At 39.1% G+C, this 25,392-nt stretch overlaps 1 protein-coding gene across 2 annotated transcripts in view; it reads right to left on the reverse strand.

Moving 5' to 3' along the window:
- The window catches only part of LOC139954116 (cilia- and flagella-associated protein 54-like), a 56,225-nt gene that overhangs the window by 26,618 nt on the left and 4,215 nt on the right, over positions 1 to 25,392 (reverse strand). Inside the window, exons 5-30 of one of the 2 annotated variants that reach the window (XM_071953779.1) lie at positions 25,043 to 25,101; positions 24,415 to 24,558; positions 23,412 to 23,525; positions 22,662 to 22,763; positions 19,247 to 19,351; positions 17,262 to 17,463; positions 16,249 to 16,463; positions 15,555 to 15,714; positions 12,469 to 12,557; positions 12,114 to 12,248; positions 11,260 to 11,398; positions 10,641 to 10,736; positions 10,024 to 10,271; positions 9,244 to 9,495; positions 8,694 to 8,855; positions 8,156 to 8,341; positions 7,377 to 7,469; positions 6,584 to 6,766; positions 5,826 to 5,968; positions 5,032 to 5,179; positions 4,151 to 4,306; positions 3,210 to 3,410; positions 2,249 to 2,444; positions 1,418 to 1,510; positions 840 to 966; positions 504 to 618 (exon numbers count right to left, since the gene is read on the reverse strand). In XM_071953779.1, coding sequence (XP_071809880.1) covers positions 504 to 618; positions 840 to 966; positions 1,418 to 1,510; positions 2,249 to 2,444; positions 3,210 to 3,410; positions 4,151 to 4,306; positions 5,032 to 5,179; positions 5,826 to 5,968; positions 6,584 to 6,766; positions 7,377 to 7,469; positions 8,156 to 8,341; positions 8,694 to 8,855; positions 9,244 to 9,495; positions 10,024 to 10,271; positions 10,641 to 10,736; positions 11,260 to 11,398; positions 12,114 to 12,248; positions 12,469 to 12,557; positions 15,555 to 15,714; positions 16,249 to 16,463; positions 17,262 to 17,463; positions 19,247 to 19,351; positions 22,662 to 22,763; positions 23,412 to 23,525; positions 24,415 to 24,558; positions 25,043 to 25,101 — 3,863 coding nt within the window. The remainder of the gene's footprint in view (positions 1 to 503; positions 619 to 839; positions 967 to 1,417; positions 1,511 to 2,248; positions 2,445 to 3,209; positions 3,411 to 4,150; positions 4,307 to 5,031; positions 5,180 to 5,825; positions 5,969 to 6,583; positions 6,767 to 7,376; positions 7,470 to 8,155; positions 8,342 to 8,693; positions 8,856 to 9,243; positions 9,496 to 10,023; positions 10,272 to 10,640; positions 10,737 to 11,259; positions 11,399 to 12,113; positions 12,249 to 12,468; positions 12,558 to 15,554; positions 15,715 to 16,248; positions 16,464 to 17,261; positions 17,464 to 19,246; positions 19,352 to 22,661; positions 22,764 to 23,411; positions 23,526 to 24,414; positions 24,559 to 25,042; positions 25,102 to 25,392) is intronic. The other variant, XM_071953780.1, reaches the window with a different exon arrangement.

Below are 25,392 nucleotides of genomic sequence, written 5' to 3' on the forward strand. Positions count from 1 at the left end.
TTGAATATAAATTACATGCAAATCCTATTTATTACAAGCACAGGTATGAGCAACATAAGAACGTTCATCTTAAACAGATATCTAATCCGTACTTTCCTGCATTGGGAGAGGTTGGTAGTATAAAACATTGCGAGAAACGGCTCCCTCTGAAGTAATGTAGTTTTCGAGAAAGAAATAATTCTCCACGAATTTGATTTTGAGACCTCAGATTTAGAAATTGAGATCTCGAAATGAAATCAAGCATCTGAAAGCATGCAACTACGTGTGACAACAGTGTTTTTTCCTTTCATTAATATCTCGCAACTTCAACGACCGATTGAGCTCAAATTTTTAAAGGTTTGTTGTTTTATGCACATGTTGAGATACACCAAGTGAGAAGACTGGTCTTTGACAATTAACAATAGTGTCCAGTGTCTTTAAGAACACAAGTGTAACAACCAGGACTCCAACCCACACTCTACTGAACAGGAACATGAAAGCTTGAGTCCTGTAAGTTTGATTACCTTGGTGTATTCAATAACGGCAGCGGTGTATTTCTTAGGGTCATCTCCAGCTACCGTTACTCCTCCAGGCTGCTTAGATAAGGTGGCTTTGACTGCTGACAACTGCTCATTACGCCTTCAAGAACAGACAAGAATCAAGCGGAAAAAATGAGCAATGAGTTCCAATGTGATAGAGTCTTACTTTTTATGCTTGACAATGACGCAAGAAGAGGTGCGTTGGACATTCTGAAGTTTAGTAATTAGATATTATTTTTTTACACCAATCAAAAGGCTGTAGCAGTAGTTTGCAGTCCTATTCCATACCAATAACCTGAATTACTGTAACCATATGAATACCTGATAAGCCATAAGACACTATCCTCACACCACTCAATGGCAGTGTCTACAAGTCCTTCACTTAACGCCTTCTGCACGACCTGCACCACAAACTCAAGGAAACGAGCTCGGCGGCGAAACTTCACAACTGCAACACAAAACAAAATAATACATAAACAATAAAAGTACATTTGATAATCAGTTTGACATTATTGGCGAGTTTGACTTCAAGTAACATTACTATATATACAGGGCTCGAAATAACCCACCACACGCCCAGCAATTGACGTATAAAAGTGCCCCGTGCAATATTTTTAACAGAAATTTGTTTATGAATGAGAATAAAAGAGTTTTGACTTATTCTCAACAGGCGTTTAAAACCTTACACGGTCATGGCAAAAAAACAAAAAAACTCGCTTGTCTGTTTGAAACGGCCAATTGAGACCTCGTCGCAGGGTCGGAGCCATTGGATAAAGGAACTTGCCTTTGGCTTTATCAATTAAATCACGGCCACGACCTGGCTGGTTTTAAACGTCCGTTTAAGACATTGTCGGGAACTCTTTTATTCCTTTCCTAAAAAATATTTATAACTAGAATACCTTCTTTGTAGGCATATCTACTCGGCAGAGCAGCAATGAAAGCATGTAGGATATTAGGATCCTCAGACCCTGTCAGTTCGTCGGCGTTGTGAGCTAGAAAGAAATCAAGAAAACATTACAACTAGGTAGGATTTAAAGCTTAAGATGTTGAAGATACAATAAAGTAAGGTTTGCGAAGACACCATGCAATACATCTTTATGAGCTGTGGTGGTTCTAAGAGGAAAACCGGTGGTCTAACAACTCAACGTTTCGATCTGTATGCTCTGATCGTCTTTAGGAGAATGCTGGGCTCTGTTGCTGTAAGCTGCATTAAAATCCCCATCAGAAATCCTCTGAATCCCTATAAAGAGACCAGCATCTGAAATACTCTTCAGACTCCTGATGATGACTAGAGCAGGCTAGTCCAAATGTTGAGACCAATTTAGAACTCACTCAGCTGCAGTGAAGTTAATAACGAGAAGTCCCCTCAATCCACTATTAAAGCGAAAGTAGTAGAGTCTTGTGTTTCTTCTGCAAAACTGAAGTTTATTCTGTCAAGTCTCATATCTCTTTGGTCAAGCCGGGCCAATTTCCTACCTTCCGCCCAGGTAGTAGGTAATAAGCAGAACAGTTCTGTTCAGATTAAACTAGGGTAACAAATCTTCTCTGTGGCAGTAGAATAAATAGCAAGACAAGTTCTCGAAGATCAAATCTATTCAGCAAAATTGGTATACACACATGGTGTTACTTCAAACTGAATGTATACATTGATACCTCTCCATGCAATGTCTCAAAGCCCATAGGCTACATGATAAATATTTAGAATATGAGAAGTTCATGAGCATACATACCTAGTTTAGACAGCTTCAGCATGTGTGCTTCAAGGGCTCTCAGCTCTTCATTCTTAGGTCCCTCTACGTTATAGATGGTCTGGCCGAAGCGTCGAGGGCGTTTCTTCTTAACTGCTTGCGCGCCGCCCTGACCGGCGCCTCCGTCTACATCCTCAATGAAATCAATTGCTTCTGCTTTGCCTTTCTGCTCAGATTCCTAGGATGGAAATATACTACAAGAGTCAATGTCTGAATGCAACTCAAGTTTCATTCTTTAGGGTTTCAAACTTGACTTCAAACTTGCCCTCATACACTTAAGGCTGATGTTGTAAGCTTTGCATGGTGTGAAGGATAAAACCAAACTAGAAATAATAGTAAACTTGCAGGTACAACCATGTAATAATTCTCATTTGATGGAGTGTTGGCTCTGAAAAGAGCGGGTTTGGCCCTGGCGTTTTGACCAAAGAGATATGAGACTTGACAGAATAAACTTCAATTTTGCAGAAGAAACACAAGACTCTATCTTAAAGCCATTGGACACTTTCGGTACAGAAAAAAAAAAAAGGTTCACAGATTTACAAATAACTTACAGGGTTTACAGAAGGTAATGGTGAAAGACCCCTTGAAATATTATTCCATGAAATGCTTTACTTTTTCAGAAAACATTAAAACAATATCGATTCTCGATATCGAGAATTACAGATTTATTTCAAACACATGTCATGACACGGTGAATCGTGCGGAAACAAGGGTGGGTTTTCCCGTTATTTTCTTCAGACTCCGATGACCGATTGAACCTAAGTTTTCACAGGTTTGTTATTTTATATAGAAGTTGTCATACACGAAGTGTGGGCCTTGGACATTACTGTTTACCGAAAGTGTCCAATGGCTTTAAGAATTGCTTTCCATAGACTTGCAAAATAGTTTTAAAGTCCTAATGAAAGCTCTGGTATAAAAGAATCTTTGTGTAACAACTTCTCACCTTCTCAATAGCCAGCATCTTCTTTCCCGTCTCAGTGATGTAATTAGCCAGTGATTTCTGCTTCCAGACCCTTAGTACCTTCGCCATGTGGTAAGTAATAACAGCTATCATGTGATGGAGACTATCGGAGATGGATTGCTGACGACGATGGCGGAGGCTAGCTGGCATCTCTAAGAGGATGGCGTAGCAGCGAGTCAGAACCTGAGAAGAGAAAACAGTTAAGTAAACTCTGAGAAAAGTAGTCATATTGGCATTTTAGGACACCAAGTTTTTATTCAGATAGACCGTATGTATGTCCTAATCCCCATGTTTGGCAGCAAAGGATTCCAGTTGAAAACCGAGTCTTAGTAACACCGGCAATCACAGAGTTATTAATTCCTAAACACATACATCACTTTATCAAAACACAAAAACAAGACGAGTGTGTAGAGACAAACCAATGCATACTACACTTTATAAAAAGGATAGGCAAAGTCTCATTACGCATGTTTGGTAACCATGTTAGCGCTATAGTTACAATGGATAAAGTGTTGCATCGTAATATGTCACTCCATGGAAACACAGAATATGGCAAATCTAGTCACAAATCGATCGTGCAAAGTAGTGTGCTTACAAAACTTATGCACATTTGGTCGTGAAACATAAAAGCATTTAACATATTAAGAACTTGTACAAAAACCGACTTACAAAACTTGATTTTTAACCCACACAACAGGGCCTACATTTCATAAAGCTGTTAAGCAGAAAATACTGCCTAGCAAATTTTGTTGCTTAGCAAAAATTGAGATGGGCACCAGCCACAACAATGCAAACTTAGTTTAATTTGGGCTGGTAACCTGTTTCTGCTAAGCAATACTAGTCTGTGCTTAGCAAGTTTTTGTGCTTACAGGCTTTTGGGCCCTGTTCATAGCACGGTCAACGACAACTGCTTCTACACTTACCTGCACAACTGGAGTAGATGGGATCTTGTAGTGTATAATAGGAGCCAACAATCCATAGCACTGCACTACGGCTTGTAGGGCCAGGTTGGACTCATTTAGCCATCCAGCTAGCTCCATAGCTACTAGCATTCGCTCACACTCTGCTAACCGCTGTAACTGTGATTAGTAATCAAAAGAGAAGTGCTTAGAGGCACTGTAACTACTTTAAACTAATTGTTACCATAAAAACTTACTTGGTAACAAGCAATGGAAAGCTGTTGATAGTATGAAACATTTAGCCTTCAAGAAAGACTCTGCTAGGGTCGAAACATCAGGCCATTAACTATTTTTTGCAGTATAAAATATTGTGAGAAACAGCTCCCTCTGAAGTATTGTAGTCTTTTAGAAAGAGGTAATTTCTCACTCAAATATTTAAAGACTTTTAGCCTGAAAACTTTTTTAGGCATCTGAAAGCACACAAATTTGTGTAACAAGGTATTTTTTTTCTTTTCATTATTCTCTTGCAACTGCCATGACCAATCGAGTCCACATTTTCACAGACGTATATGGCAAATGGTTTATCTGCAAAAGTTGAATAGCGAGTTCTTGGAACAAGAAAAAGGGAGTAAGAGGTAGGCGCACAAAGATGTCTTTGTTGAGATTTCAATTTGAGCATGTCCATGATATATTCAGGAGCTTCTTTAAAAGCTTCTTCTTCCACATCTAAAATGTGATGAATTGATCAATGCCTCTTTATTTGAATCTGAGAAACAGCTCGGTGCCTCTCGCCAAGTAAGTTTTTACATCCAGCATTGTTTGGATTATTTAACAATCATGTTACATCCAAAAATATGTTTACTATTGTGTTACCATGACAGGACAAAACTAATGACTTTGCTAACCTGTCCTTTGGAGTATGGTCCTTGATCACAGAGTTTATCGCAGTAAATCTGTCCTTCCCTGACGCTCACATCAACGTTGATGAAGATACTAGTCAGAAACATTCGTAGGACTACCGGGGAAGCAACGCCACAGGTCTTGACATTCAGTCTGGGTAAAAAGAAACAAATCCATACCATTTCAAAAAACAAAAACATAATTTCAACAAAGTAGTATAGATCTAATAATAATAACTATTTTTTTTACAAACAGCTTTCATAACAATTGACCTAGGAAAGACTTATTTCTTCAAAACAAGCAATTAAAATCCTGGACCTTGTCTTTATGGAACAGGCGTCACATGAATGGCATTATTTGTCAGAAACTGTGTGCTTCATAAGTGCTGTTTATTGTTGGTTACTTTTAGACATTGTAATAGAAAATTACAATTTCTTTTTAGAGGTTTAGTTGTTGTTTGTTTGTTTAGATGATCTTCCTGTCAAGGGAACTCAGCAAACTCCCAAAAGGGGTTATAAACACCAAGCAGGTAACAGCCAATCACTCTCATACAAACATTGGTTTAACATCTATGATTATGAATCGCACTAATCAAGAGATTGTGATTCAGTAACTAAGACAACAATACTTATTTGAGTCATTGTGAAATCAGCAGCTAGCTTGGTAGGATTTGAACCCACAACCTTGTTAATGCAAGTCTTGTGGTCTGAACACTTGACCGTGGTGCCTTTTACCAAGGAGACAATGCCTTGGTGCCCTTGCTCTTTCAAAACGAAGCATCAGGAAGGGTTGGACTTACTTTCTGAGAGTAAGACGGAAGTCTTCTCTTGCGGTCTTCAGCTCAATATCAGATTCAGGAGGTGGTACTGGAGCTACAAAGTGATCCCATAGTACTCTACTTGCAGTCAGACCTATAGGGTAGCATCCCACTTGATATGCAGCCTGTTAAGAACAAAAAAGATTATATCAATCAGAAGACATTTAAAAGACATTTATATAGCACTAAAATAAAAATAAAAATTCAAAGGTGCTCAAGACAGTTACATGAAATTAATAACAATACACTTGTTGACAAATTATTTGAGCAGTTTCCTTGAAAATATGAATAGTCTGAGCATCCTTGATGTGATTTGGAAGAGTGTTCCAAAAGAACCACAAGGGAAACTGACTGGGCAAATTTTCAAATGCTTTTGGGTTGAACAACGAAAATTTGACTACAGGGGGACTTGAACCAACGACCTCCGGTTTAAAGTGCTGGTGCTCCACCAGCTGAGCTGAACAAGTTTTTCAACAACAAAAAGTGAAAATCACAAAGCAATGTTTTCAGGAGAGTCGTGTATTCTGTTGTACATGCTAAAATAGTTTTCGTCTTACTGAGATGAACATTATTTTTGTGAAATTGTTTTACTCATTTCTCAAAAACTACAGCAAGTAATATTTTAAGCTTTCTACTATCATTATCTTCAAACCGTGTAAGTTTAATGTAAATCTGTGGACTGTTTTGTTTTGTGTCGTACAAAAAGTATCAAAAACCTGTAATGACTCAGTAGCACCTACCTGACTAAGGAATGCCCATGTCATTAGTATTGGAAGGGGGTGGGATGCCAGGATAGACTTAGTCGTATCTCCGATGCTATCACCAATCAGGGTTCCATTGGCCGTGTAAGCAGCTACAGCAAAGACGTACTTCTCGTTAGTCTGGAGACCAGAGACGTGAAGCTCGCAATCGTACGCCGGAACCTAGAAGTAAAATACCAACACATCATCAGCCAAGGTCTCATTTGATAAATGAATGAAATGAGTACAACTTTTCTCAGTGAATCTTAGACTGGTCCCCTGTCTTCATCCGCAAGGATAAAATCAGACACTGGCCTTACAGGCCTAATGATTTCAATGGATACAATGATTTCATTGGATAAACGTGCTGTGATGTGTGCTTTTCATATTCGTGTTATGATTGGTCCGAGGTAATGTAGTGAGCATGGACTTCAGACCGTCTACATGCAGGGTAAGTGTGCATACTGTTGTGAAAATCATGTAGTATTGTTTTATTCACGTGTGAAAAGACTGTGAATCTTTGTGTAAAATTAATTGAAGGTCAAAGGTAAATTTGTAAGGACCTGTTCAGGCTAGTATTTGGCGTTAATAATTCACTGTACTCATTTAATATTTTATTCTACCATGCATAAACAGGTCACCGGATTGTGTATATACCAATTACGGATTATTCTTTCTGCGTGGAAGGTATGCTTTGCCTTTAACACTTTTAGTTTTTTTAATTTCATATACCACTACAACTCATCCGAGAGATTAAATCACGAACCTCACTTGATAGATAAAACAGTCTTACCTCTTCACCAGTGCCAGGTAAGAAGTAGTCATTCAACCTGACCTTAACGTTGCTACCACTAGCAAGTCTGCCAAACAACCTGTACCACGCCACCTAGATTATAACCACAAGACAATCAAACATTTATAGAGTAGAAATATAAGACTGTGTCCGAAATGGCGGCTGCAGCTACGGAAAGAGATCTAGAGCTGCCAACATTTGCATCTTGCAATCAAGGAGACTTTGTACAACAATTAGGGAGATATTTAGAATTACATTCACATGATAGGGCCAAAGTTTCAGGGACGTTTTCGAATTTGTTCATCGTAACATGGAAAGTTTGGTTTATTTTCAAGGAACCTTCTACAGAATCAGGAGTTGACAGCTCTGCTAGATTCTCAGGTCATCATGCCCTGAAGTGTGGAGTAAGGAGGCGTCCTTAACAACACCCTCAGCAACAGTCCAATTCTGCGCTTACGATCACAATTCCCCACTTACGTGCAAGCGCTGAATTTCTGCGCTAGCCTTGTAAGTGTAGAATGCCTGGTAACGCTGAGTACGCATACGCAGAAGCCAAAATTACCCGTTTACCCGTGAAATATGCTTGCCGTAAGCACAGAATTTCTGCTTCCATAAGCGCCGATTCCTTGCTTACGGTAAGCAGAGCCATGAAATTGGGCCAGGCAGGGACTGAAAACTCAATCCACATAGTGCCCCCGACGTGATTAGACCCAGGGTCTTTAAGGTGGAAGGTGAGTAACCTGTACACCAAACCGTTCTTAGAGAAGTTCTGAACTTACCTTTTGTTTTGGTTTGAAAGGTCCTGGTCTGAACACCATGGTAGTGTCTGTGCGGCTGAGGAGCAAGGGAGCTGGTGGGACGCCTGACTCACGGACACTGGTTGACCGGCCCTGCTTCTGGGGAGCATTGTTACTGAACAGTTTGAACTCCTGGTCTTGAGCTTTGGTCACCTGACTAATAGCGTCCTGATGATAAAGAATAATTGGGTTAAAATAAAACAGACGAGGAGTTACCATAGGAATGAAAGCCTGGATTCACCCTTGAGGTCAAGACCATTTTCATTTTGAAAGAGGCACTTCAATTGGAAGAGTCAAAAGGAAACTTTTGAAGGGGCACCAAGGCCAAGATCAGGGCCCAATTTCATAAAGCCTGTAAGCACAAAAACTTGCCAAGCAGAATCACGTTGCCAACAGAAATAACATTAAGTTTACATCGTTTTGGCTTGTGCCCCAATCAATTTTTGCTTAGCAAAGAAATTTGTTAAGCAGTATTTTGGACCTGAATTATGTGGTCGAAAACAAACAAAAAATAACAAACCTGTAAATATTCTGACTGTGCTTGAGTCGGGGTGCCAGACTTGGTCATGGATAAAGCCCTCTGCATGAGGAACAGAGCTTTAGAGACCATGTTCTTACCACAGCTAGAGAGAAGCTCTTCATGGGTGTCGATGTGGACGATGTGCCCATCACCTCGCTGAATCTAAACGTTCAAATCAGAGAGAGAAAAAATGTTCAGGAAAAAAGATGATTTTAGAATCATCAAACTATGTGTCACAATCACATTTAGTTCAATCCTAAACCATCTCAGCTCCCTGGGGAGTATACAGTATGTGCAACAAATTTGCGCTACCGAGCTAAATTAATTACCAGAACCATCTTTGCCCTAAAAGATACACATTTACCCCTGGGTGGAGAGAAGTTACGGCAATTACAGTAAAGTGTGTAGCTCAGGGACACAAATGTCATAACCAGAACTCAAACCCACACTCTGCTGAACAAAGACACCAGAGCTTGAGTTCAGGGGTCTTATCTGCTCAGACACGACACCCCGGGAAACTGATTTCCTAGCCCTCTCTTCCAATACATACCAGTTGCGGCTCACTTGTGGCTCTACTCTTCTGTCCTTTGCTGGACGCCGCCTTGGTCTTCACACTACCGCCGTTTAATGAGTTAGCCAGTTTGATGCACACTCTGTGGTACATGTACAGCAACTCAAGATGGAGATCCATGATCGTGTTGTGAACCCCCTCTGGATTATCAACAGCTTTCTCGGTTGTTGTGTCTTTATCGGCCGCGTCAAGAACGCCGGTATTTTTTGAAGACTTTGTAGATGTGGTGTCCTATTTAGGAAAAGACTTTAAGTTTGTAAAATAACACAAAAATTGCATGTTTTAAGACGGTACTTTGAAAGTAGGGTATTACTGTCAAAGACTAGTATCCTCACTTTAGTGTAACATGTGCATAAAATAACAAACTATAAGAACAAAAAATGGGCCAAATTGGTTATCAAAGTTGCAGGGAAAAAAATTACAATGAAAGGCTTCATGCCTGAAGCCTTTCTCAGATTCAAATTTTGGGGTGAAAAATTATCTCTTTCTCTGAAACTAAATTCCTTCAAAGGGGAAGGTTTCTATAACAATGTTTTATAATATCAATAGCTCTTCAGTGCTTTTTATCAAGTAAGATTTTATAGTAAATTCCAAAAGTTCACCCTGCCTTTAATATCAAATTTGCTCCAACTTTCAACTGATTTTGGCAAGACGCAATTTTTTTTAGTGCGTAGCTACTTTTTGCGTTTAAGCAGCTCTATAATTTGGGCCTCAATATCTAAGATGAACTATGCGAAGTGTGCTTTAAAGAATCCATACCTTAACCCAGCTGACATCAGCAATAGACTTCCCATCTGTAAGCGCCACAATCTGCCTGGCGTTAGACATCCCCTGAAGAGCTCGCTCTAGTATCTCCCGAGCGGCTAAGAGTTGCTCCCTGCCGCCCAGCTTCAAGATGGAGGCCGTGTAGAGAGACGTGCTGGTTCGACCCAGGCCCGTCGTCGTATCACGTCCGCCCTCGCTGGCTCCTTGTGATTTGGCCGGGGACTTGGGGACTGGGGTGGCATCTGCAGAAATAATAAGTGGATGATGATACACATTTGTCTTAGATCATGGGGTATTCAATACAACAGCAGAAGTGGATCTTAAATTATACAAAGACTGATGAGTGTGGAGTAGATTACAAAGATAAGTTGGAGCTTGGTCAGATAATAATTTACATGTAAGTACTGCATTCTTGTATTTGATTCTTTGCAAAACTAGTAGCCAATGCAGGGTCTGTATTAGAGGTGATGTACGCTTTGATTCATGTAAACAAACGAAGTATGAAGTCGTGGCCTTATACACACGTGGCGGATCCATGCAAAGGGCAAAATCAAATTGATTGTTCTTTTAATAAAAATGCTTTTAATTTATTTGTAAGCTATATAAGTTACCTTTCTGGAGAGTAGAAACAGACTGGTTATCAGCCTCTGTTGATTGCCTTCCACCGGAACCAGTCTCACCACTCATTGCCTTCATCTTCAACTTTCCTACAAAATGAAAAATATCAGGGGATAGGGTTCATACAACTCTACTTCTACTACATCTATATAGGACTAAAACAATCGAACTGTTCAAAAAACCAAAGGTATACTTTTTAACAAGATTTTAACATTAGTTTCTGGTGGAGGTCAAGATATGAATGTCTTTAATTTCTTTAAAGGCACTGGACACCTTTGGTAATCGTCAAAGATCAGTATTTTCGCTTGCTGTGTCCCAACATATGCATAAAATACAAAATCTGTGAAAGCTTTGACTCAATTGGTCAACACAAATCCAAGAGAATAATAAAAAGAAAACACACCCTTGTTGCACAAATTTAAAAGTATTTTAATATTTGAGAGAGAAATTACCTCTTCCTCAAAACCTATGTTGCTTAAGAGAGAGCCGTTTCTTACAATGTTTTATACTATCAACAGCTCTCCATTGCTCGTCACCAAGTAAGCTTTTATGTTAACAATTATTTTTAGTAATTACCAACAGTGTCCAGTGCCTTTAAACTTTAAACAGTACCTGTGTCAGGCTCATTAGCAGCGTTGTTCTCCAGGACTAGAGCCAGACGGATGGCAACCTCAGCCGTCACTCCAGAGTCCATGGTGCTAATCCCACACCAGTACATCACCTCGTGGACAATGCTTAGGATGTGAACCCACTAAACAAATCAAACAAACCGAAAGGTTCAGCATTATAAGACAGCTAAAAAACAACTCCATTTCATGTATTCGTTTTGGTAATCACTCTTAACATAAATGTTTTCTCGATTAGAAACCTCCGGCAGCTTCTGAATAGGTAGGATTTGAAACTTTGCATGGTGGAGATAAGATATAGAAGAGTTTGCGGTAACACCATGTAATAACAATCTCTAAATGAGTTGGAAGACTCAGAAGACGATCAGAGCATACTGATCGAAACGTCGAGTTAACCCAACGGTTCTTTTCAGAACCACCCCAACTTATTTAGAGATTGTAATTACATGGTGTTACCGCAAACTCTTCTATAGCTTCTGAATAGTATAAAGCATCTTGAAAACCATTTCACTTTGAAGTAATGTGGTTGTAAAAAGATATCAGTTTCATGCCCTTAAAATTATTATCTGAGATTGTGTGTTTCTATTAGGTATTATTCTTCCTGCGTGGACATATTCGCTCCAGATTTTTGCAACATCTTACAAACAATACCACCTTCAGAAAATTAAATTTTCACATGTTAGTTTGATTGTATACATTTACATTTATATAGGAATAAAAGAATAAAAGAATAAAACTGTTAACAAAAAAATTAAACAACAAATACATCTTTAGTGCTGCTGCAATGTTTTGGTCAATTACCATAAAGACACTGACAATGTTTCTCTTCAGTCTACTCACTTTATTAGGCTGATCAATCTTCTGCAGGTACTTCACACTGTCTGATGCTCCGGTCTGAACCTTCTGGAAGACGGACTTGCAACGATTCCAAAGGAAGAGTGTTGCGTCAGCTACCATGTCTCTATCAACAGATTCCTATGAAACAATCAAATGTATAAAGCTGTGTTCGCATTTTTGGTTCCATGCCTAGAAAAATCTTTACAAATGGGTCTCATAACTAAACAACAAAGACCTGTCTTCAAAAAAAAATAATTAAAGAGCACTTTGAGACGCCTGAAATTGCATTTCATTGCTTTTGTTGTTTTTCTTCAACCAGTGTTTACTGAGGATAATAATAATAATAGTAATGACTTACTGCCATTGGGTCTTTAGCGCATGAATAGAGCACCTCTGCCAGTTGCACCATGTCATCATTCAGTGGTAAAGCGGAACGCTGCTGAGGAGCTGTAAACAACAACAAATAAACAACAACAATTCATTTATCAATAGAATGAGACACAAGCAATTGGCTATGGGTTTTGAACCCTACATATTGCAACAAGTTTCATAACAATATTGTTTGTTTGATTTAAAAAACAGTTGACGGCCTGACGCTCCGACATTGGCAAAGTCTCTCAAAGGCTTTGTAACAGGTTAAAAAGGTATTGCATTCTGCTCTAGCAGTCATGCCCCTAGTGGGTGATACCCACTCGTACTGCATCTCTTTGGATATCATTGCCTGGTGCATGTTTCCCCTTACCTATGAACTGTCATCTTTTAGGAGGAATATCAATTCCTACCTTCAGCTCCACTGAGTTTCTGCATTTCTCTGTTTTTTTCCTTGTAGCCCTTTACCTAGAGTGGCTTTTAGTCTTGTTTTGGGCGAACTTGCATACAAAAAATATATAAACTAGAGATTGAGAGTTTGTGAACAAACTCAAGGTGTTCGGTTTCCGGGAGTAAAAACCTGGATTAAAAAACAAATATTACACCTTGCTTTGTTCTCAAGATTTGTAATAATAGATTCAAATTACAAAAACTGTCAAAACCACATGATTACGTCATCTAGTAAAAGTGTATGTTTGGTGACGTCATCGGTAATATTTGTTTTAAACCAGACCTTTGCCAGACTTGTATGGTGTGATGGTAAAGCATCAAAGGATGTTCATTTCGACCTAAAAGACAATAAACCACGCCCTTTCAAATCATTTCACAGTCACTTCCCGTTTAAACAGGTCAAAAGGTCAACGAAAGTTCACCAACATATCCATTTCTGTCAAGTACGTAAAGCCCTTTCATATGATGTACAGATTGTCAAAATAGCTTATGTAGTTTAGGAAATATGAACTTAGGAAATATTGACTGACGACTGAAGAAAAGACTGTAAGGGGCATGTATGTTTTAACCGCCTTGAACGAAGACTATTCTTCATGAAGCTTTTTCGCGCTCTATTGATAATATTTTTAAAAAAAAAAGTTAAAAAAAAAACGTGGATCAAAAATAATGATTTTTTGAAATAATAATTTGAATCTTTATTACTCAAGAATGGATGACGTCATGACCTAACTAACACATTATTCCACTCCTAATGCATATCTAACTATGTGCGAAGTTTCAAGTTCATGCGAGTTTGGGAAGTGTGCTTTTGTTCGAGGACAAGGGACGAAGAGAAGAAGAAGATGAAAATCTGGATTGTTTTATTGATTTGTTTGTACTAAAGTTTTGTTTAATCCGGCAGTTTATTTTAGCAAGACCACTCCTAATTGCTTGGGCCTTATGCTTTAACCATTCTGTTTTCTTTGAGTGTTTTGTATTGTAACATCCATGTCTGTGCATGGAGGTAGAAATAGATTAGTTTACGTAACGTCCTTTCCTACTAGAGAAAGTTTGAAAGGGCTTATGTTATTTCAGAGATTTTTTTTCTTCAAAATATTTAACTCAAAATAACTTGGATAGTTGTTTTAACAAATAATCAAAACAATTGATGATTATGCTAAGTTCAAGAAGTAATAGATATCGTAATACTGACGTGAATTCCGTGGGCCCAAAACGCCCTTCACCCGGGGGGAGTGGTCGATCGATGTAACGTCTCTATTCTTCTCGGTGTTTAACCAAAACATGACCAATGTTCGTCATTTTGTACTGTTGTTTTCTCACATAATTAAAAGTCCCATGAATCACTGAAGTAGGTGGCCATCTCAGCGAAACTTCGTCTTCAATTCCACATTGACCACTAAGCCATCAGAAGGGTAACATTTGAACAATTTGACGCTGAAGATTGAAATGAAATCGTTTTCGCAGCGTTCTGCATAGCTATATAGCTCTATGCATATCACGCTATGGCACAGAGTACAACAAACTTGGCAGCATGCCACCAAATAAATTATGCCTAATACACTACACGTGTACGCCACAAGTGTTACGCACAAAATGGGATCACGTCTGCGAGGCATTTACGGAATTTTTAACGAACTTTCCGATGATGTGTCGATTGTAACAACCCATCACGTAGATCAAAAGTTATGATTTTTTAAAATAATAAACTTTGAAAATTCATAACTCAAGAATTGATGACGTCATCGTGACATAACTCAAACGGTTTCTTCTCCTTATACATATCTAACTATGTGTGAAGTTTCAACTTTATATGTGCTTGGGAAGTGTGATTTTTTTAGCGGACAATCGCCGCTAATAAGCAGAATGGACGATCACTGGAGCGTGCTCTGCTGCACCGCTAATACACGTGCAATGTTTATGCACATACCAATGGGGATTTACGTTGTTCTTTAGACGTGAATTTTGAAATTTTCAACCTCTCTTTTGAGCCGGAAGACAACATCAAAATGGGGTCATGTCTGTGGGGCGTTTACGGAGTTTTCAATGACGATTCCGATGATGTTTCGATTGTAAAAATCCCTCATGTAGATCAAAAGTTATGATTTTTTGAATTAATAAACTTTGAATATTCATAACTCAAGAATTGATGACGTCATCATAACGTAACTCACACGGTTTCTTCTCCTAATAAATATCTAACTATGTGTGAAGTTTCAAGTTCATACGATGTTTGGAAAGATGTTTTTGTAGGGGGACAAGGGACGTACAGAAGAAGAAGAAGAAGAAGAAGAAGAAGAAGAAGAAGAAGTATCAATAAAAAAAAAAAACCGAACAAAAATAAGAGGTGTTTCGGGCTGTTGGCCCGAACACCTAAAAACCATGCCTGCATTCTTACACGGACTATGACTAGGGGGTGACCCTGTTTGATCCCCAGGGGTAGATGGCAATGTGCCCCTGGGGGTTGAATTAGGTCGACAGCCCAAATCAGTTAAGTGTAGCTCTCACCTTGAAGTGACCATTTTTTCCCATAAAAAATATTGTTATAATAAGTTTTCAAGAACCAGCTAATACTATTTTGGTTAATTGTTGAGATTAAGCTGATACAGTCGATGTGACTCTACTTACTCTGTGAGCGTGGCAGTGGTTGCGATGGCCCATCAGCAATGCTACTATCTTCAGCATGTGAATAAGGTTTCTTAGACTTCCTGGCTGGGTTGAGAGGATCCATGGCTTGTAGGATCTCAAGACTCTTCATCTCAGCGGTGTAGCGCTGATCATTCTGACCCTGCAGTCAAATCAAATACAGAGATATGTAGCATGGAGAATTTCAGGCTTTAAAGAATTATTAAATTCTTTGACGCTTAACAAAGAAAGTTATGCCATGTATTTTTTAATGTTTGTCCTCTCCACCACCACAATAATAAGATCCTTCTGTCTACAGCCAGTTCTCACCACACATATACCGAGGGATCAAGTCACCTGCACCACCACTTATCTCATCTATCTTGCAAAGTTTGTGGTGTTCAACATATAGGTGAAACAAGAACTACACTAAATCTTCCTAATCACTCCATTTCCGACATGATTTTACAGGGCATTAAGGCACTAGGAAACCGCAGACCGACTGTTTGTCTGAGTTTGGAGAAACTGTAGAAAAGACACCTCCAGACCAACCAACTATTTTTTTCATTTATACCATTGGTTGGTAAGCAGTTTGCAGTCAGCTAATTTTATTTTCTCACTTCTCAAAATTGTTCGTAAAAAAAGTGCTGTAAACGTCATTTCAATAAAGATAGAGCAGTATTCAAACAGTATGTACCTTCAGATATTCCAGGACCATTTCCACAAGAGTCTCGTACACCTCCCACTGTTCAAAGTTATATGCCCATTTGACAAACTTGACGATAGCACCGATGGGTATGCCATCCTTAGACTGGGCAGCTTGATCCATCAGGCTCTTTTTATCAGGTGTGACCCCTCCTAGGCTGATATCGGTGGCTGTGTGGGGGCCTCGTGGGTTGTGCCCTCCCCCTCCTAGAAAACAAACGATCAACAAACAAAAGTTAATTTTATTTTTTCTAAAAGATTTTGTGGTGTACATTAATAAGCCTGGCTACCATGGACAGGGCATCGTAATGATATCTCTCGTCAATAACCCCTTGTAGGGATGTACTGACAAAGTACGCTAATTGGCTACCAGGGCGACTACTTTGCATGAGTGCTTGTCAAAATTGCTTGGGAAATTGCAACTATTTTTATCCGGTTCCATTTATAATGCTTCATGTTTTTACATGGTCACCCAAAACTGCGTACAGTTAGACACATCACAAGATCGAAGAAGAATGAGAGGGCTCTTTTGCGGGTTACCCTACTTGATTGAGCGTGTGTACAGTGGATCCAAGGGTCATGAGCCAGCAAGGCATGCCGGGGAAAAAAAAATGGCGCGGCGAGACCGATCGACCCTGGGAAACGAGGTATGGTTACGCTGGCAAACTCTACCTGGTAAGTAGACACACACAAGGTGTTACTGCAAACCAAATATACGTTGGCATTATGGTTCTCCTGGCACAAATGAAGTATTGACATCGTAGATAGGCAGAATTCAACAGATTGCAATTTTTAGAACCTTTTTCTGACTATTGACCCCTTGCACGCGCGTCACACGCAGCGACTGATGCCACGCTCACCATGTTGGTGGTCAAGAGGCTTACGTGTAAACGCTGCGTCACCAAAAAATGCGCACTTCACTGAATAACACACGTTGACATTGACCACCAAAATGGCGCATCCAAGATTATTCTGATGATGACGTCAGGTGAAATGGGTTAATACCTGAAATAATCTCCAGACCAGCAAAGAACAGTTCAGTGTACGTGTCCAGAATGTGGTCCTCAGTGTCCGGAGCCGCAGGGCTGGTCAGTAACGTCCGGCGGGTACTGTCCGCTAAAGTCTCAATGATTGCCATGAACTGAGCAGCGCTGCCCTCGAACATGTCGGACAGGAGTTTCTCCACGGCAGTACGAGGCCACGGTAGCTGTAAGATTAGACAGATGGGATTAAGAGGGATCAAGTACTAGATTGCTGATGGCTACACTTACATTTTAAAAACAATACAAGTTTAATATAATTGGAACATTTAGGCAACAACAAGGTTAGAGACATGATATGTTTACTCCAGTTTCATAAATTGAGGAAACCTTCTATTTAAAAATTACCTTCTAGAGCCCTTCTTACACTCTAGCTCCAACCCCAAATAGACCGATCCATTAAGCTCAACCCCTTTGGGTATTGACCAATCACAACCCATTGCGCAACCAAAAATCTGACAAATTAAGTCTGTGAGCGTATGCTTGGCTTGTGCCGCAGAGTTGTGCAGAATGGCATTGGAGAGGCTCACATGTTCTTGCTGACACGTGTGCCATTGGCGGAGCCTAGTGGATTGGTCTATGGGTTCAAAGCATAAAAGTATTTTAGATCATTAATCAAATACAATAGATGTCATAAAATGTGTAAACATTTAATAAATAAAATGAGACTTGAATTTATACAGTAGAGCTGTCAATGAAAAAACTGATCAACATGCACTAAATAATATTCCTTGCAATTTCATGCATTCAAACAACCTGTTTATTAACATGTAATTCCATTGATTGGTCAGTGAATGATCATGTGGTATTCATGTATTTTCATTGATTGGTCAGTAAATGATCATGTGACATAGGGTCATCAGGTCAATCGGTGAGGTCAGTCAGACCACTAATGACCCATGCGTAAAAAGCCAATACTTTTCAGTTGTGTTTTTATTTATGAATTAATAGCAGTTGCCTCATGAAATTTGGCTGTGCCCGAATTAGCGGCTACCGCTATGGCTGGATAGCCGTGTCATCATGCGTTGAAGTATAGGACATCCTTAGCAACACCCTTAGCAACAGCAGTAGCAATAGCTGTAGCCACCAATTCGGATATGGCCTTTGTCCGTTATACATGCACTTAAGTGAATATCTGTGTAGCTCAAAACTTAGAATTTGGGTTACTTAAGAGAAAAAAACAATGCAAGCATATTTTTTTTTAAAGGAAATTGGCAGTGGGCATTGTAAACTGTAATATCTTTAATGTCTAAATCACACAGAAGCCATAGAGACCACAGCCTCAGTTGCCCCTAGTCTTGGCCTATGTGCCCCTTCAAACATTTCCCATAGATTTTTTCAGTGGAAGTGCACCACTTGCAAAATGTACATGGCCTTGCCATCTCTGAGTTGTAATTCCAGGCCTGTATCTTTCAAAAAAGGTAACGTTGCTTTCATAGAAAATACCACAATCATAGGAAGTCTCAGGGCTTGAATTTCCTTCATGAAGGGGCACAGCAAGTTTCATCCGGTAAGGGGCACTTCTATGAGGAAAATGTTAATTCATATTGGAACTTGAAGGGTCTCGCAACAAAAGCAAAGGGCACCACTGCAATTGCTGTGGGTGCCGTGGGTTCATTCGAGGCCTGTACATTCAAGGACTTTCTGAATCTTCTTCATTCATCCTGGTGCATTTTGTTGGTTGAACAGTTTATAAAAAGGGTAAGTTATTTCGTTTCATGTATCCATTGGTTTCTGAATAGAGTTGGACGAGTTTGGTCAACTCAACCTTTTAACCACATGAGAGTTTGTCAAATTTCGAGGCCTGAAGTCTTTACTAATAAAGACGAGACAGTTTGTTGAGATTTTTAAATTTGCCATAAACCTGCAGAGGAAAAGGTCAAAGGGTAAAGGTCATGATGGAGAGGTCACAGAAGATCGAGGAGGAGGGTTTGGGAGGAGGCTACTCACACTTCCTTGTTTTTTCACAAGATCATCGAGTCTCTGTTTGGAGCTTTTGTGCCAGATAAGACGGCCGTCACTGGCTATAATGGTCACTGTGCGGCATTCCGTCGGCTGAGTTTGCATGTATGAGATTCATTCAATTAACAATGTGTGTTTTTTATTGTTTAACAAAAATTGACACACTGTGGTGTAAAGGCCAGGCACAGCACAAAGATGTTTCGGGAGGGTGGTTTAGGGATATTTTTTATATTTAGTAGGTGTTAGAGTGTGTGAAAGATGGGAGTGATTGGTGTTGACGACACGGTGCATGTGAATGGTGAGTGAAAGTGTAAGATGTTAAATTTGCATCGGTGATAAAGAATATTATATGGCTATACCTTTCAATACAGCGATAAGTGTTAAGCACTGTATACTCAGCACTTTACCGAGTCCTGTGAAAGAATTCACAGTATATACAGTGTTAACACACATTGATGTAAGGGTAAAACCAAATATTATCCCTGATGCAAATGTAACATCTATTAAATTGTTGTGGGACCCGCTGCTAAGGATTCAAACTGCCTCTAGTTCGGACAATCTGGGTTGTCTAGTTGATGTATCTGCTCTAGAATAGCAAAGCTTGTGGGTTCAAATCCAACCCAAGTTAATTGCAGTGGATTTTTTTCACAGAACTCGGAAAAGTACTGAATATTCAGTGTTTTACACAGGTAAGTGTAAAGTAATTTACAAAAATAAGTGGATTGATCAGCATTGGTGAGCTGTCAATTAATAATAATAATAATAATTACAATAAGACTTGTAATGCACACGTATCCACCCTTCTGGGTGTTTAAGGCACTATTATGGATAAACTATTATGGATAAAAATCAAAGATATGCTCTGAATTTAAAGGAAATACAATTCTTGACGTTAAGTGGGTGAAGTAAGTTAGTTTTTACTGCACAACTATTAAAATCAGATTCTGTTGTTAAATACAAACAGAGACGTGTACCTCAGGTGAGCACAGAGATGTGTTTTTAGTTTTGGTTATTCAAGTAGTTGTCAAGGAAGTGTGCAAAAGACTGTTATGGAAAATTTGAGAGAAAAAACTGCTGGCTCTTTGAACTCATGTTATTTTAAATCTTGTTTGAGAAAGGTATTTCAGACATACAATGACATAATTCCCTGCATGTGTAACATTTCTAATGATGCTTTGATGGTGCAAATCCACTCCAATCACATCAAATAAATAAAGCCCATGACCATGATGACAATAACTGGAATAAATGCTTATGAAATTAAGCAAAATCAGCAAACTTCTTGTTGTTCAGCCTCTATCAACATGTTCTGAACAAGTGATCATGTCTCACTGCATCAACGTGAATATTTGTGAATAATTTTAGACTAAAAAAAAAACAATTGACTAGAGTAAGACCTGAGCCTAGAACCTCCTGACTAAAGTGACAGGGCTCTACCAGTGGCACTATGTAGCAGTGGGGTGTCGTGGCCGAGCGGATAAGAGCACCGAACTCAAGCTCTGGTGTTTAAGCAGAGTGTTGGTTCGAATCCCGTTCGTGACACTTGTGTCCTTGAGCAAGACACTTAACTATAATTGCTTCTCCCCACACAGGGGTAAATGGGTACCTGTGAGTGCAGAGATGATTCTTGTGATTGATTAGCTTAGTGCGCTACATATTTGGCGGCACAGGCTGTATACTCCCCAGGGAGCTGAGATGGTTTAAGGAATGCTTTAAGGCCTAGTGACCAGGGGTAATAATGTGGAAGTGCTTTGAGACATGGTGTATAAAGCGTTATAAAAACCTACTATTGTTATTATTATTATTATTATTTAGGTACATGTAGCCCTATGTTTGCAGTATTCATTTTTGTCAATATATTTGTTCAGGGGTGCCAGTCTGAAGCTGATTATGCGGAGTGCAGCTAGGGATTATTCTTTAAAAGATTCAGCCTTTATTATATCAAGACAAAGTTTCATGTGGTTTTGATCATGTTTCTGATACAAACTATTAGCTCTTTCACATTTTTAATTTAAATCTCAATTCTGGGACTTGAAGACTTAAACATTCAGTTCTATTTCTAGGAGCTGTGATATGGGAAAAAAATACAAAACAACAAAAATGCCAAACTCTTGGTGTCACAACAAACCTATTTTTTGCATGGTACGTATGTCTACTCTTGGTTGAAGCAAAGGCAGATCTAATATGAATATGCTGTAAGTCTTCAACCCTTTCCACTAGACTATACTCAACAATTAGAAAATTTCATTAAGTTCAAGGGCTTAGCTACACAAGGTACAGGCTTTTACAGACTTGTCTTGCTTTTTAAGAAAAGTTTTGGCTGGATTTATGTTTAGGGTGTAACAAACCAGAAATCACATTAAAGTAGGAAGAATTATATCATGCCACCTCAAAAACAAATCTCTCCAAGTAAAACAAAAAAAAACATCCCACACCAATTATCCTGATTATTCACATTCTGTAACCATATTCGAATGCTAATTATTTTTAGAAGTAAATTTCAGCTGAAGTGAATTTTAAGTGGATGAGTACAATACAAATTGGTTTGAGTAGTGGATAAAAACAGCATGATGTGCTCAAATTGGCAAGTTGTACATGGGCTTGGATCTTTTTTATAAACACAGCACGGCAAACATTAAGTATTAATATCAACCCATAAAGATAAACAGTCTCATCAAACAAAAAAAGCAATAATGATCAAAATAGTTTTTATCAAAAACTGTCATTTAGATGTGAATAATTTGTAAAAGAAAGTGCAAGTCTTGAGTGTATTTGAACTTTGGAACCTGTGTGTTTGAGTTTGATTCCTTTATTATGCATGAAAGCAATGTATGATGGACCACAAATGTTCAAATATATGCAAGACTTGAATGGTCTATTTAATAGATAAATTTTAGGTTTACTGTTCTTTAAAATAGTTAAAATAAAAAAACTGGTTCGGCCCAACTGTTAGATTTCTTAGAGATAATAGCAGGTTGTGTGCATCTTATCGTTGTTTAGAAGACACTACTCTTTCATGGGGAAAAATGGCGCAGTGAGATTGATCACCCCTGGGAACGAGGTTGATACAAGTTATGTCCAATTCTGCTCAGAAATCTAGCACAATTCTGCTTAGGAATCTAGCTTGTACAAGCACTGCTTAGCATATTAGGTTATAGCTCTAAACAAGAAGGCTCTAGGCATAAATGTTGGGAGTTTTGTGAGGATACTATAATATATTTTGACTCAATATCAAATAAATTTGCAGCAATCTTCTTTTTCCTAAGCATTTAATAATTAAAAATGTTTAGCTTGCAAAATGTTTAGTTTTTCACAACCAGCTGTGTTTTGAGTTTTGAATTTTTCAGGGGACAGCGCCCTCACATGGTCGCACATTAGGCCTTTACTATTAGTTCTGACTTACCGACTGGGCATCCTTCAGGTTGCTTCTTGTCTTAGGGCGGAGCAGGCCTTTGGGTTTTTTCCTCGTGTCAAAAACGGCCCGTTTGTACACCATTATGCCCAACTGCAGAGTAAATAAAAACATATAAGCTCAATCATTCATAAACTTGCTTCTATTTCATCTGACAATTCTCTCAGTTTTTGTTATAACTTAAAAACGTTTTTGGTTATACAAAGACAAAAATTGAATGGAGTGGGACTTGAATCTGCGACCTCCAGATTAATGTGTCAGAGGTCGCTGGTTTAAGTCCTGCTTGAGTAAACAACATTTTGATCCACCCAAAATTATTCTAAAATTTACCCAGTTAGTTTCCCTTGTGGTACCAACAGAAGGCTTCTGCAATAGCTGGTAACTATAACCTGAACATCTGACGTCACGCCAAATGTACCATTGACCTCTGATTCATTTCACACAGAGGTTCGCAGTCAATTCACATGTACATGTACACATACATGTATGAAATAGTGAATCAGACAAAACTACATGATGTGCACAACAATATGTTCACAAGCTGCATGCAGACTATCGAAAATACAAGCTGACACTACATCACCTCGGACAAATCATAACACCGATATGGAAAGCTAACTTCACAGCACGTTTATTCAATGAAATCATTGTATCCAATGAAATTATTGGGACTGTAAAACCAGTGCCCATGTTTAATATCTGCAAGGGTAAAGACAGGGGACCTATATAGATTATACCTACCTTAACAGCAACCTGTCTAAAGATGATCTCAATCTCGACACTAGGTGGCGCCGAGCTGATCTTCTCTAATTGACTCAACTCATTGACTTTAGTCAAGGCACGCCGAGCAAAGCTCTACAAAAATAAAAATATTTATAAGCATCATCAGCTATCCTTTACAAGCAGCCCAAGCTGGGCATGGCTTAACATTAAAGTGATGGTTAATGGTCGGGTCGTAGATTGATTTTACAAGCAGCCCAAGCTGGGCATGGCTTAACATTAAAGTGATGGTTAATGGTAGGGTCGTAGATTGATTTTACAGGCAAAACTATCAAGAAAGATACAAAAAAAGGTACATCAGACAATCACCTACAATACAGACATTCAAGACGCCACTCAAATCTCACCCATTTACAAGGGCTTACTATGCGGCGCCATGAGCTATGGTCGTTGGAATATGGCCACGTATATTAATGTTAATTGATTTCTGCCACTTCCCAGGTTATATTGGTGTGAACCCTGGCTTAAAGGCAGTGGACACTATTGGTAATTACTCAGAGTAATTATTATCATAAAACCTTACTTGATTACGAGTAATGGGGAGAGGTTGATAGTATAAAACATTGTGAGAAACAGCTCCCTCTGAAGTGACGTAGTTTTTTAGAAAGAAGTAATTTTCCAGGAATCCAGACCTCAGATTTAGAATTTGAGGTCTCAAAATCATGCATCTGAAAGCACACAACTTCGTACGACAAGGTTTTTTTTTCTTTCATTATTATCTCGCAACTTCGACGACCAATTTAGCTCAAATTTTCACAGGTTTGTTATTTTATGCATATGTTGAGATACACCACCTGTGAAGACTAGTCTTCGACAATTACCAATAGTGTCCAGTGTCTTTAACAGCAGTAACAGGTTGTATAGCTTCTGACTGGCATCAGAGAACAAACATGTTGACAAAATTGGGAGACCGACAACAACAATTGATTGATGTTTAAAGTAAGAACTTGATTAAGATTCTTACCTCGGCTTGCTGTGAAGCCTTGCAGTCGTAGTAGCAGTGACACACCGCAGTGTAGAGAGTAGCCCGCCATGAGAGGTACCGAATGGACAATAGGGGGACAGAGTTCTCCATACACATACAAGCCCATAGAAGGAACTCTAGAACCTTGGTTTATAGACAAAATAATCATAATTAATGATAACGAATAGTGGCCATTTTATTTTATTCCTTAATCCATCACAGCCCTCTGGGGAGTATACAGCCTATGCTGCCTTCACATGTACCCATTTATACAATTATAGTTAAGTGCCTTGCTCGAGGGCACACGTGTGCCTAAACAGGCATCAAACTCCCACTCTGCTGCTGAGAACACAAGACCTGTGGTCTGGTGGTGAATTAGACCAGAAAAGGTGTGCTTGTGCGCGTGCGTACTCCACGTTACTAGTTACTATTTGCTAACACAGCTAGCACAGTATTTCAGCACTTGCACAGTTAGCGGAGAATGGTGATCACAAGTGCAGAATTTGGTGGTAAGCATACCCATGAAATTGGGCACTGGTCAGGAATCTGTGCAAAGGTGACAAGAAAAACTGACAGGAAAGTTTGAGATACTTTTCTTTTCTGTTTATCAATACCACTGCAGTTTTACCTTTGCTGAATGACCCAGAGTCATCAAATGTCTGGATACACTGTAAATATGGATGGTTCCTGGAATGGTAAAAAATAAAACAAGAAATCAACATCATAAATATTTCAAAATACTGGACACTTTTTGAAGCATTAGACTTAAGCGGGCCTGGAATTACTACGAGGCCACAGATGTCATGGACTCTGTTGCCCTGGTTATGGCCTTGGTGCCCCATCAAAACTTGGCCTGCTAAAGTAAATTTGTGTGTGATCCCTTGCAACACGATAGCTAACGATTGTATGGCTTCTGACTGGCACCCTGAACAAAAATATTGACAAAATAGGCAGACTCTAACATAGAGCTACATAGCT

This window comes from Asterias amurensis, chromosome 2 (assembly GCF_032118995.1).
Source record: "Asterias amurensis chromosome 2, ASM3211899v1".
NCBI classification, from domain to species: Eukaryota; Metazoa; Echinodermata; class Asteroidea; order Forcipulatida; family Asteriidae; genus Asterias; species Asterias amurensis.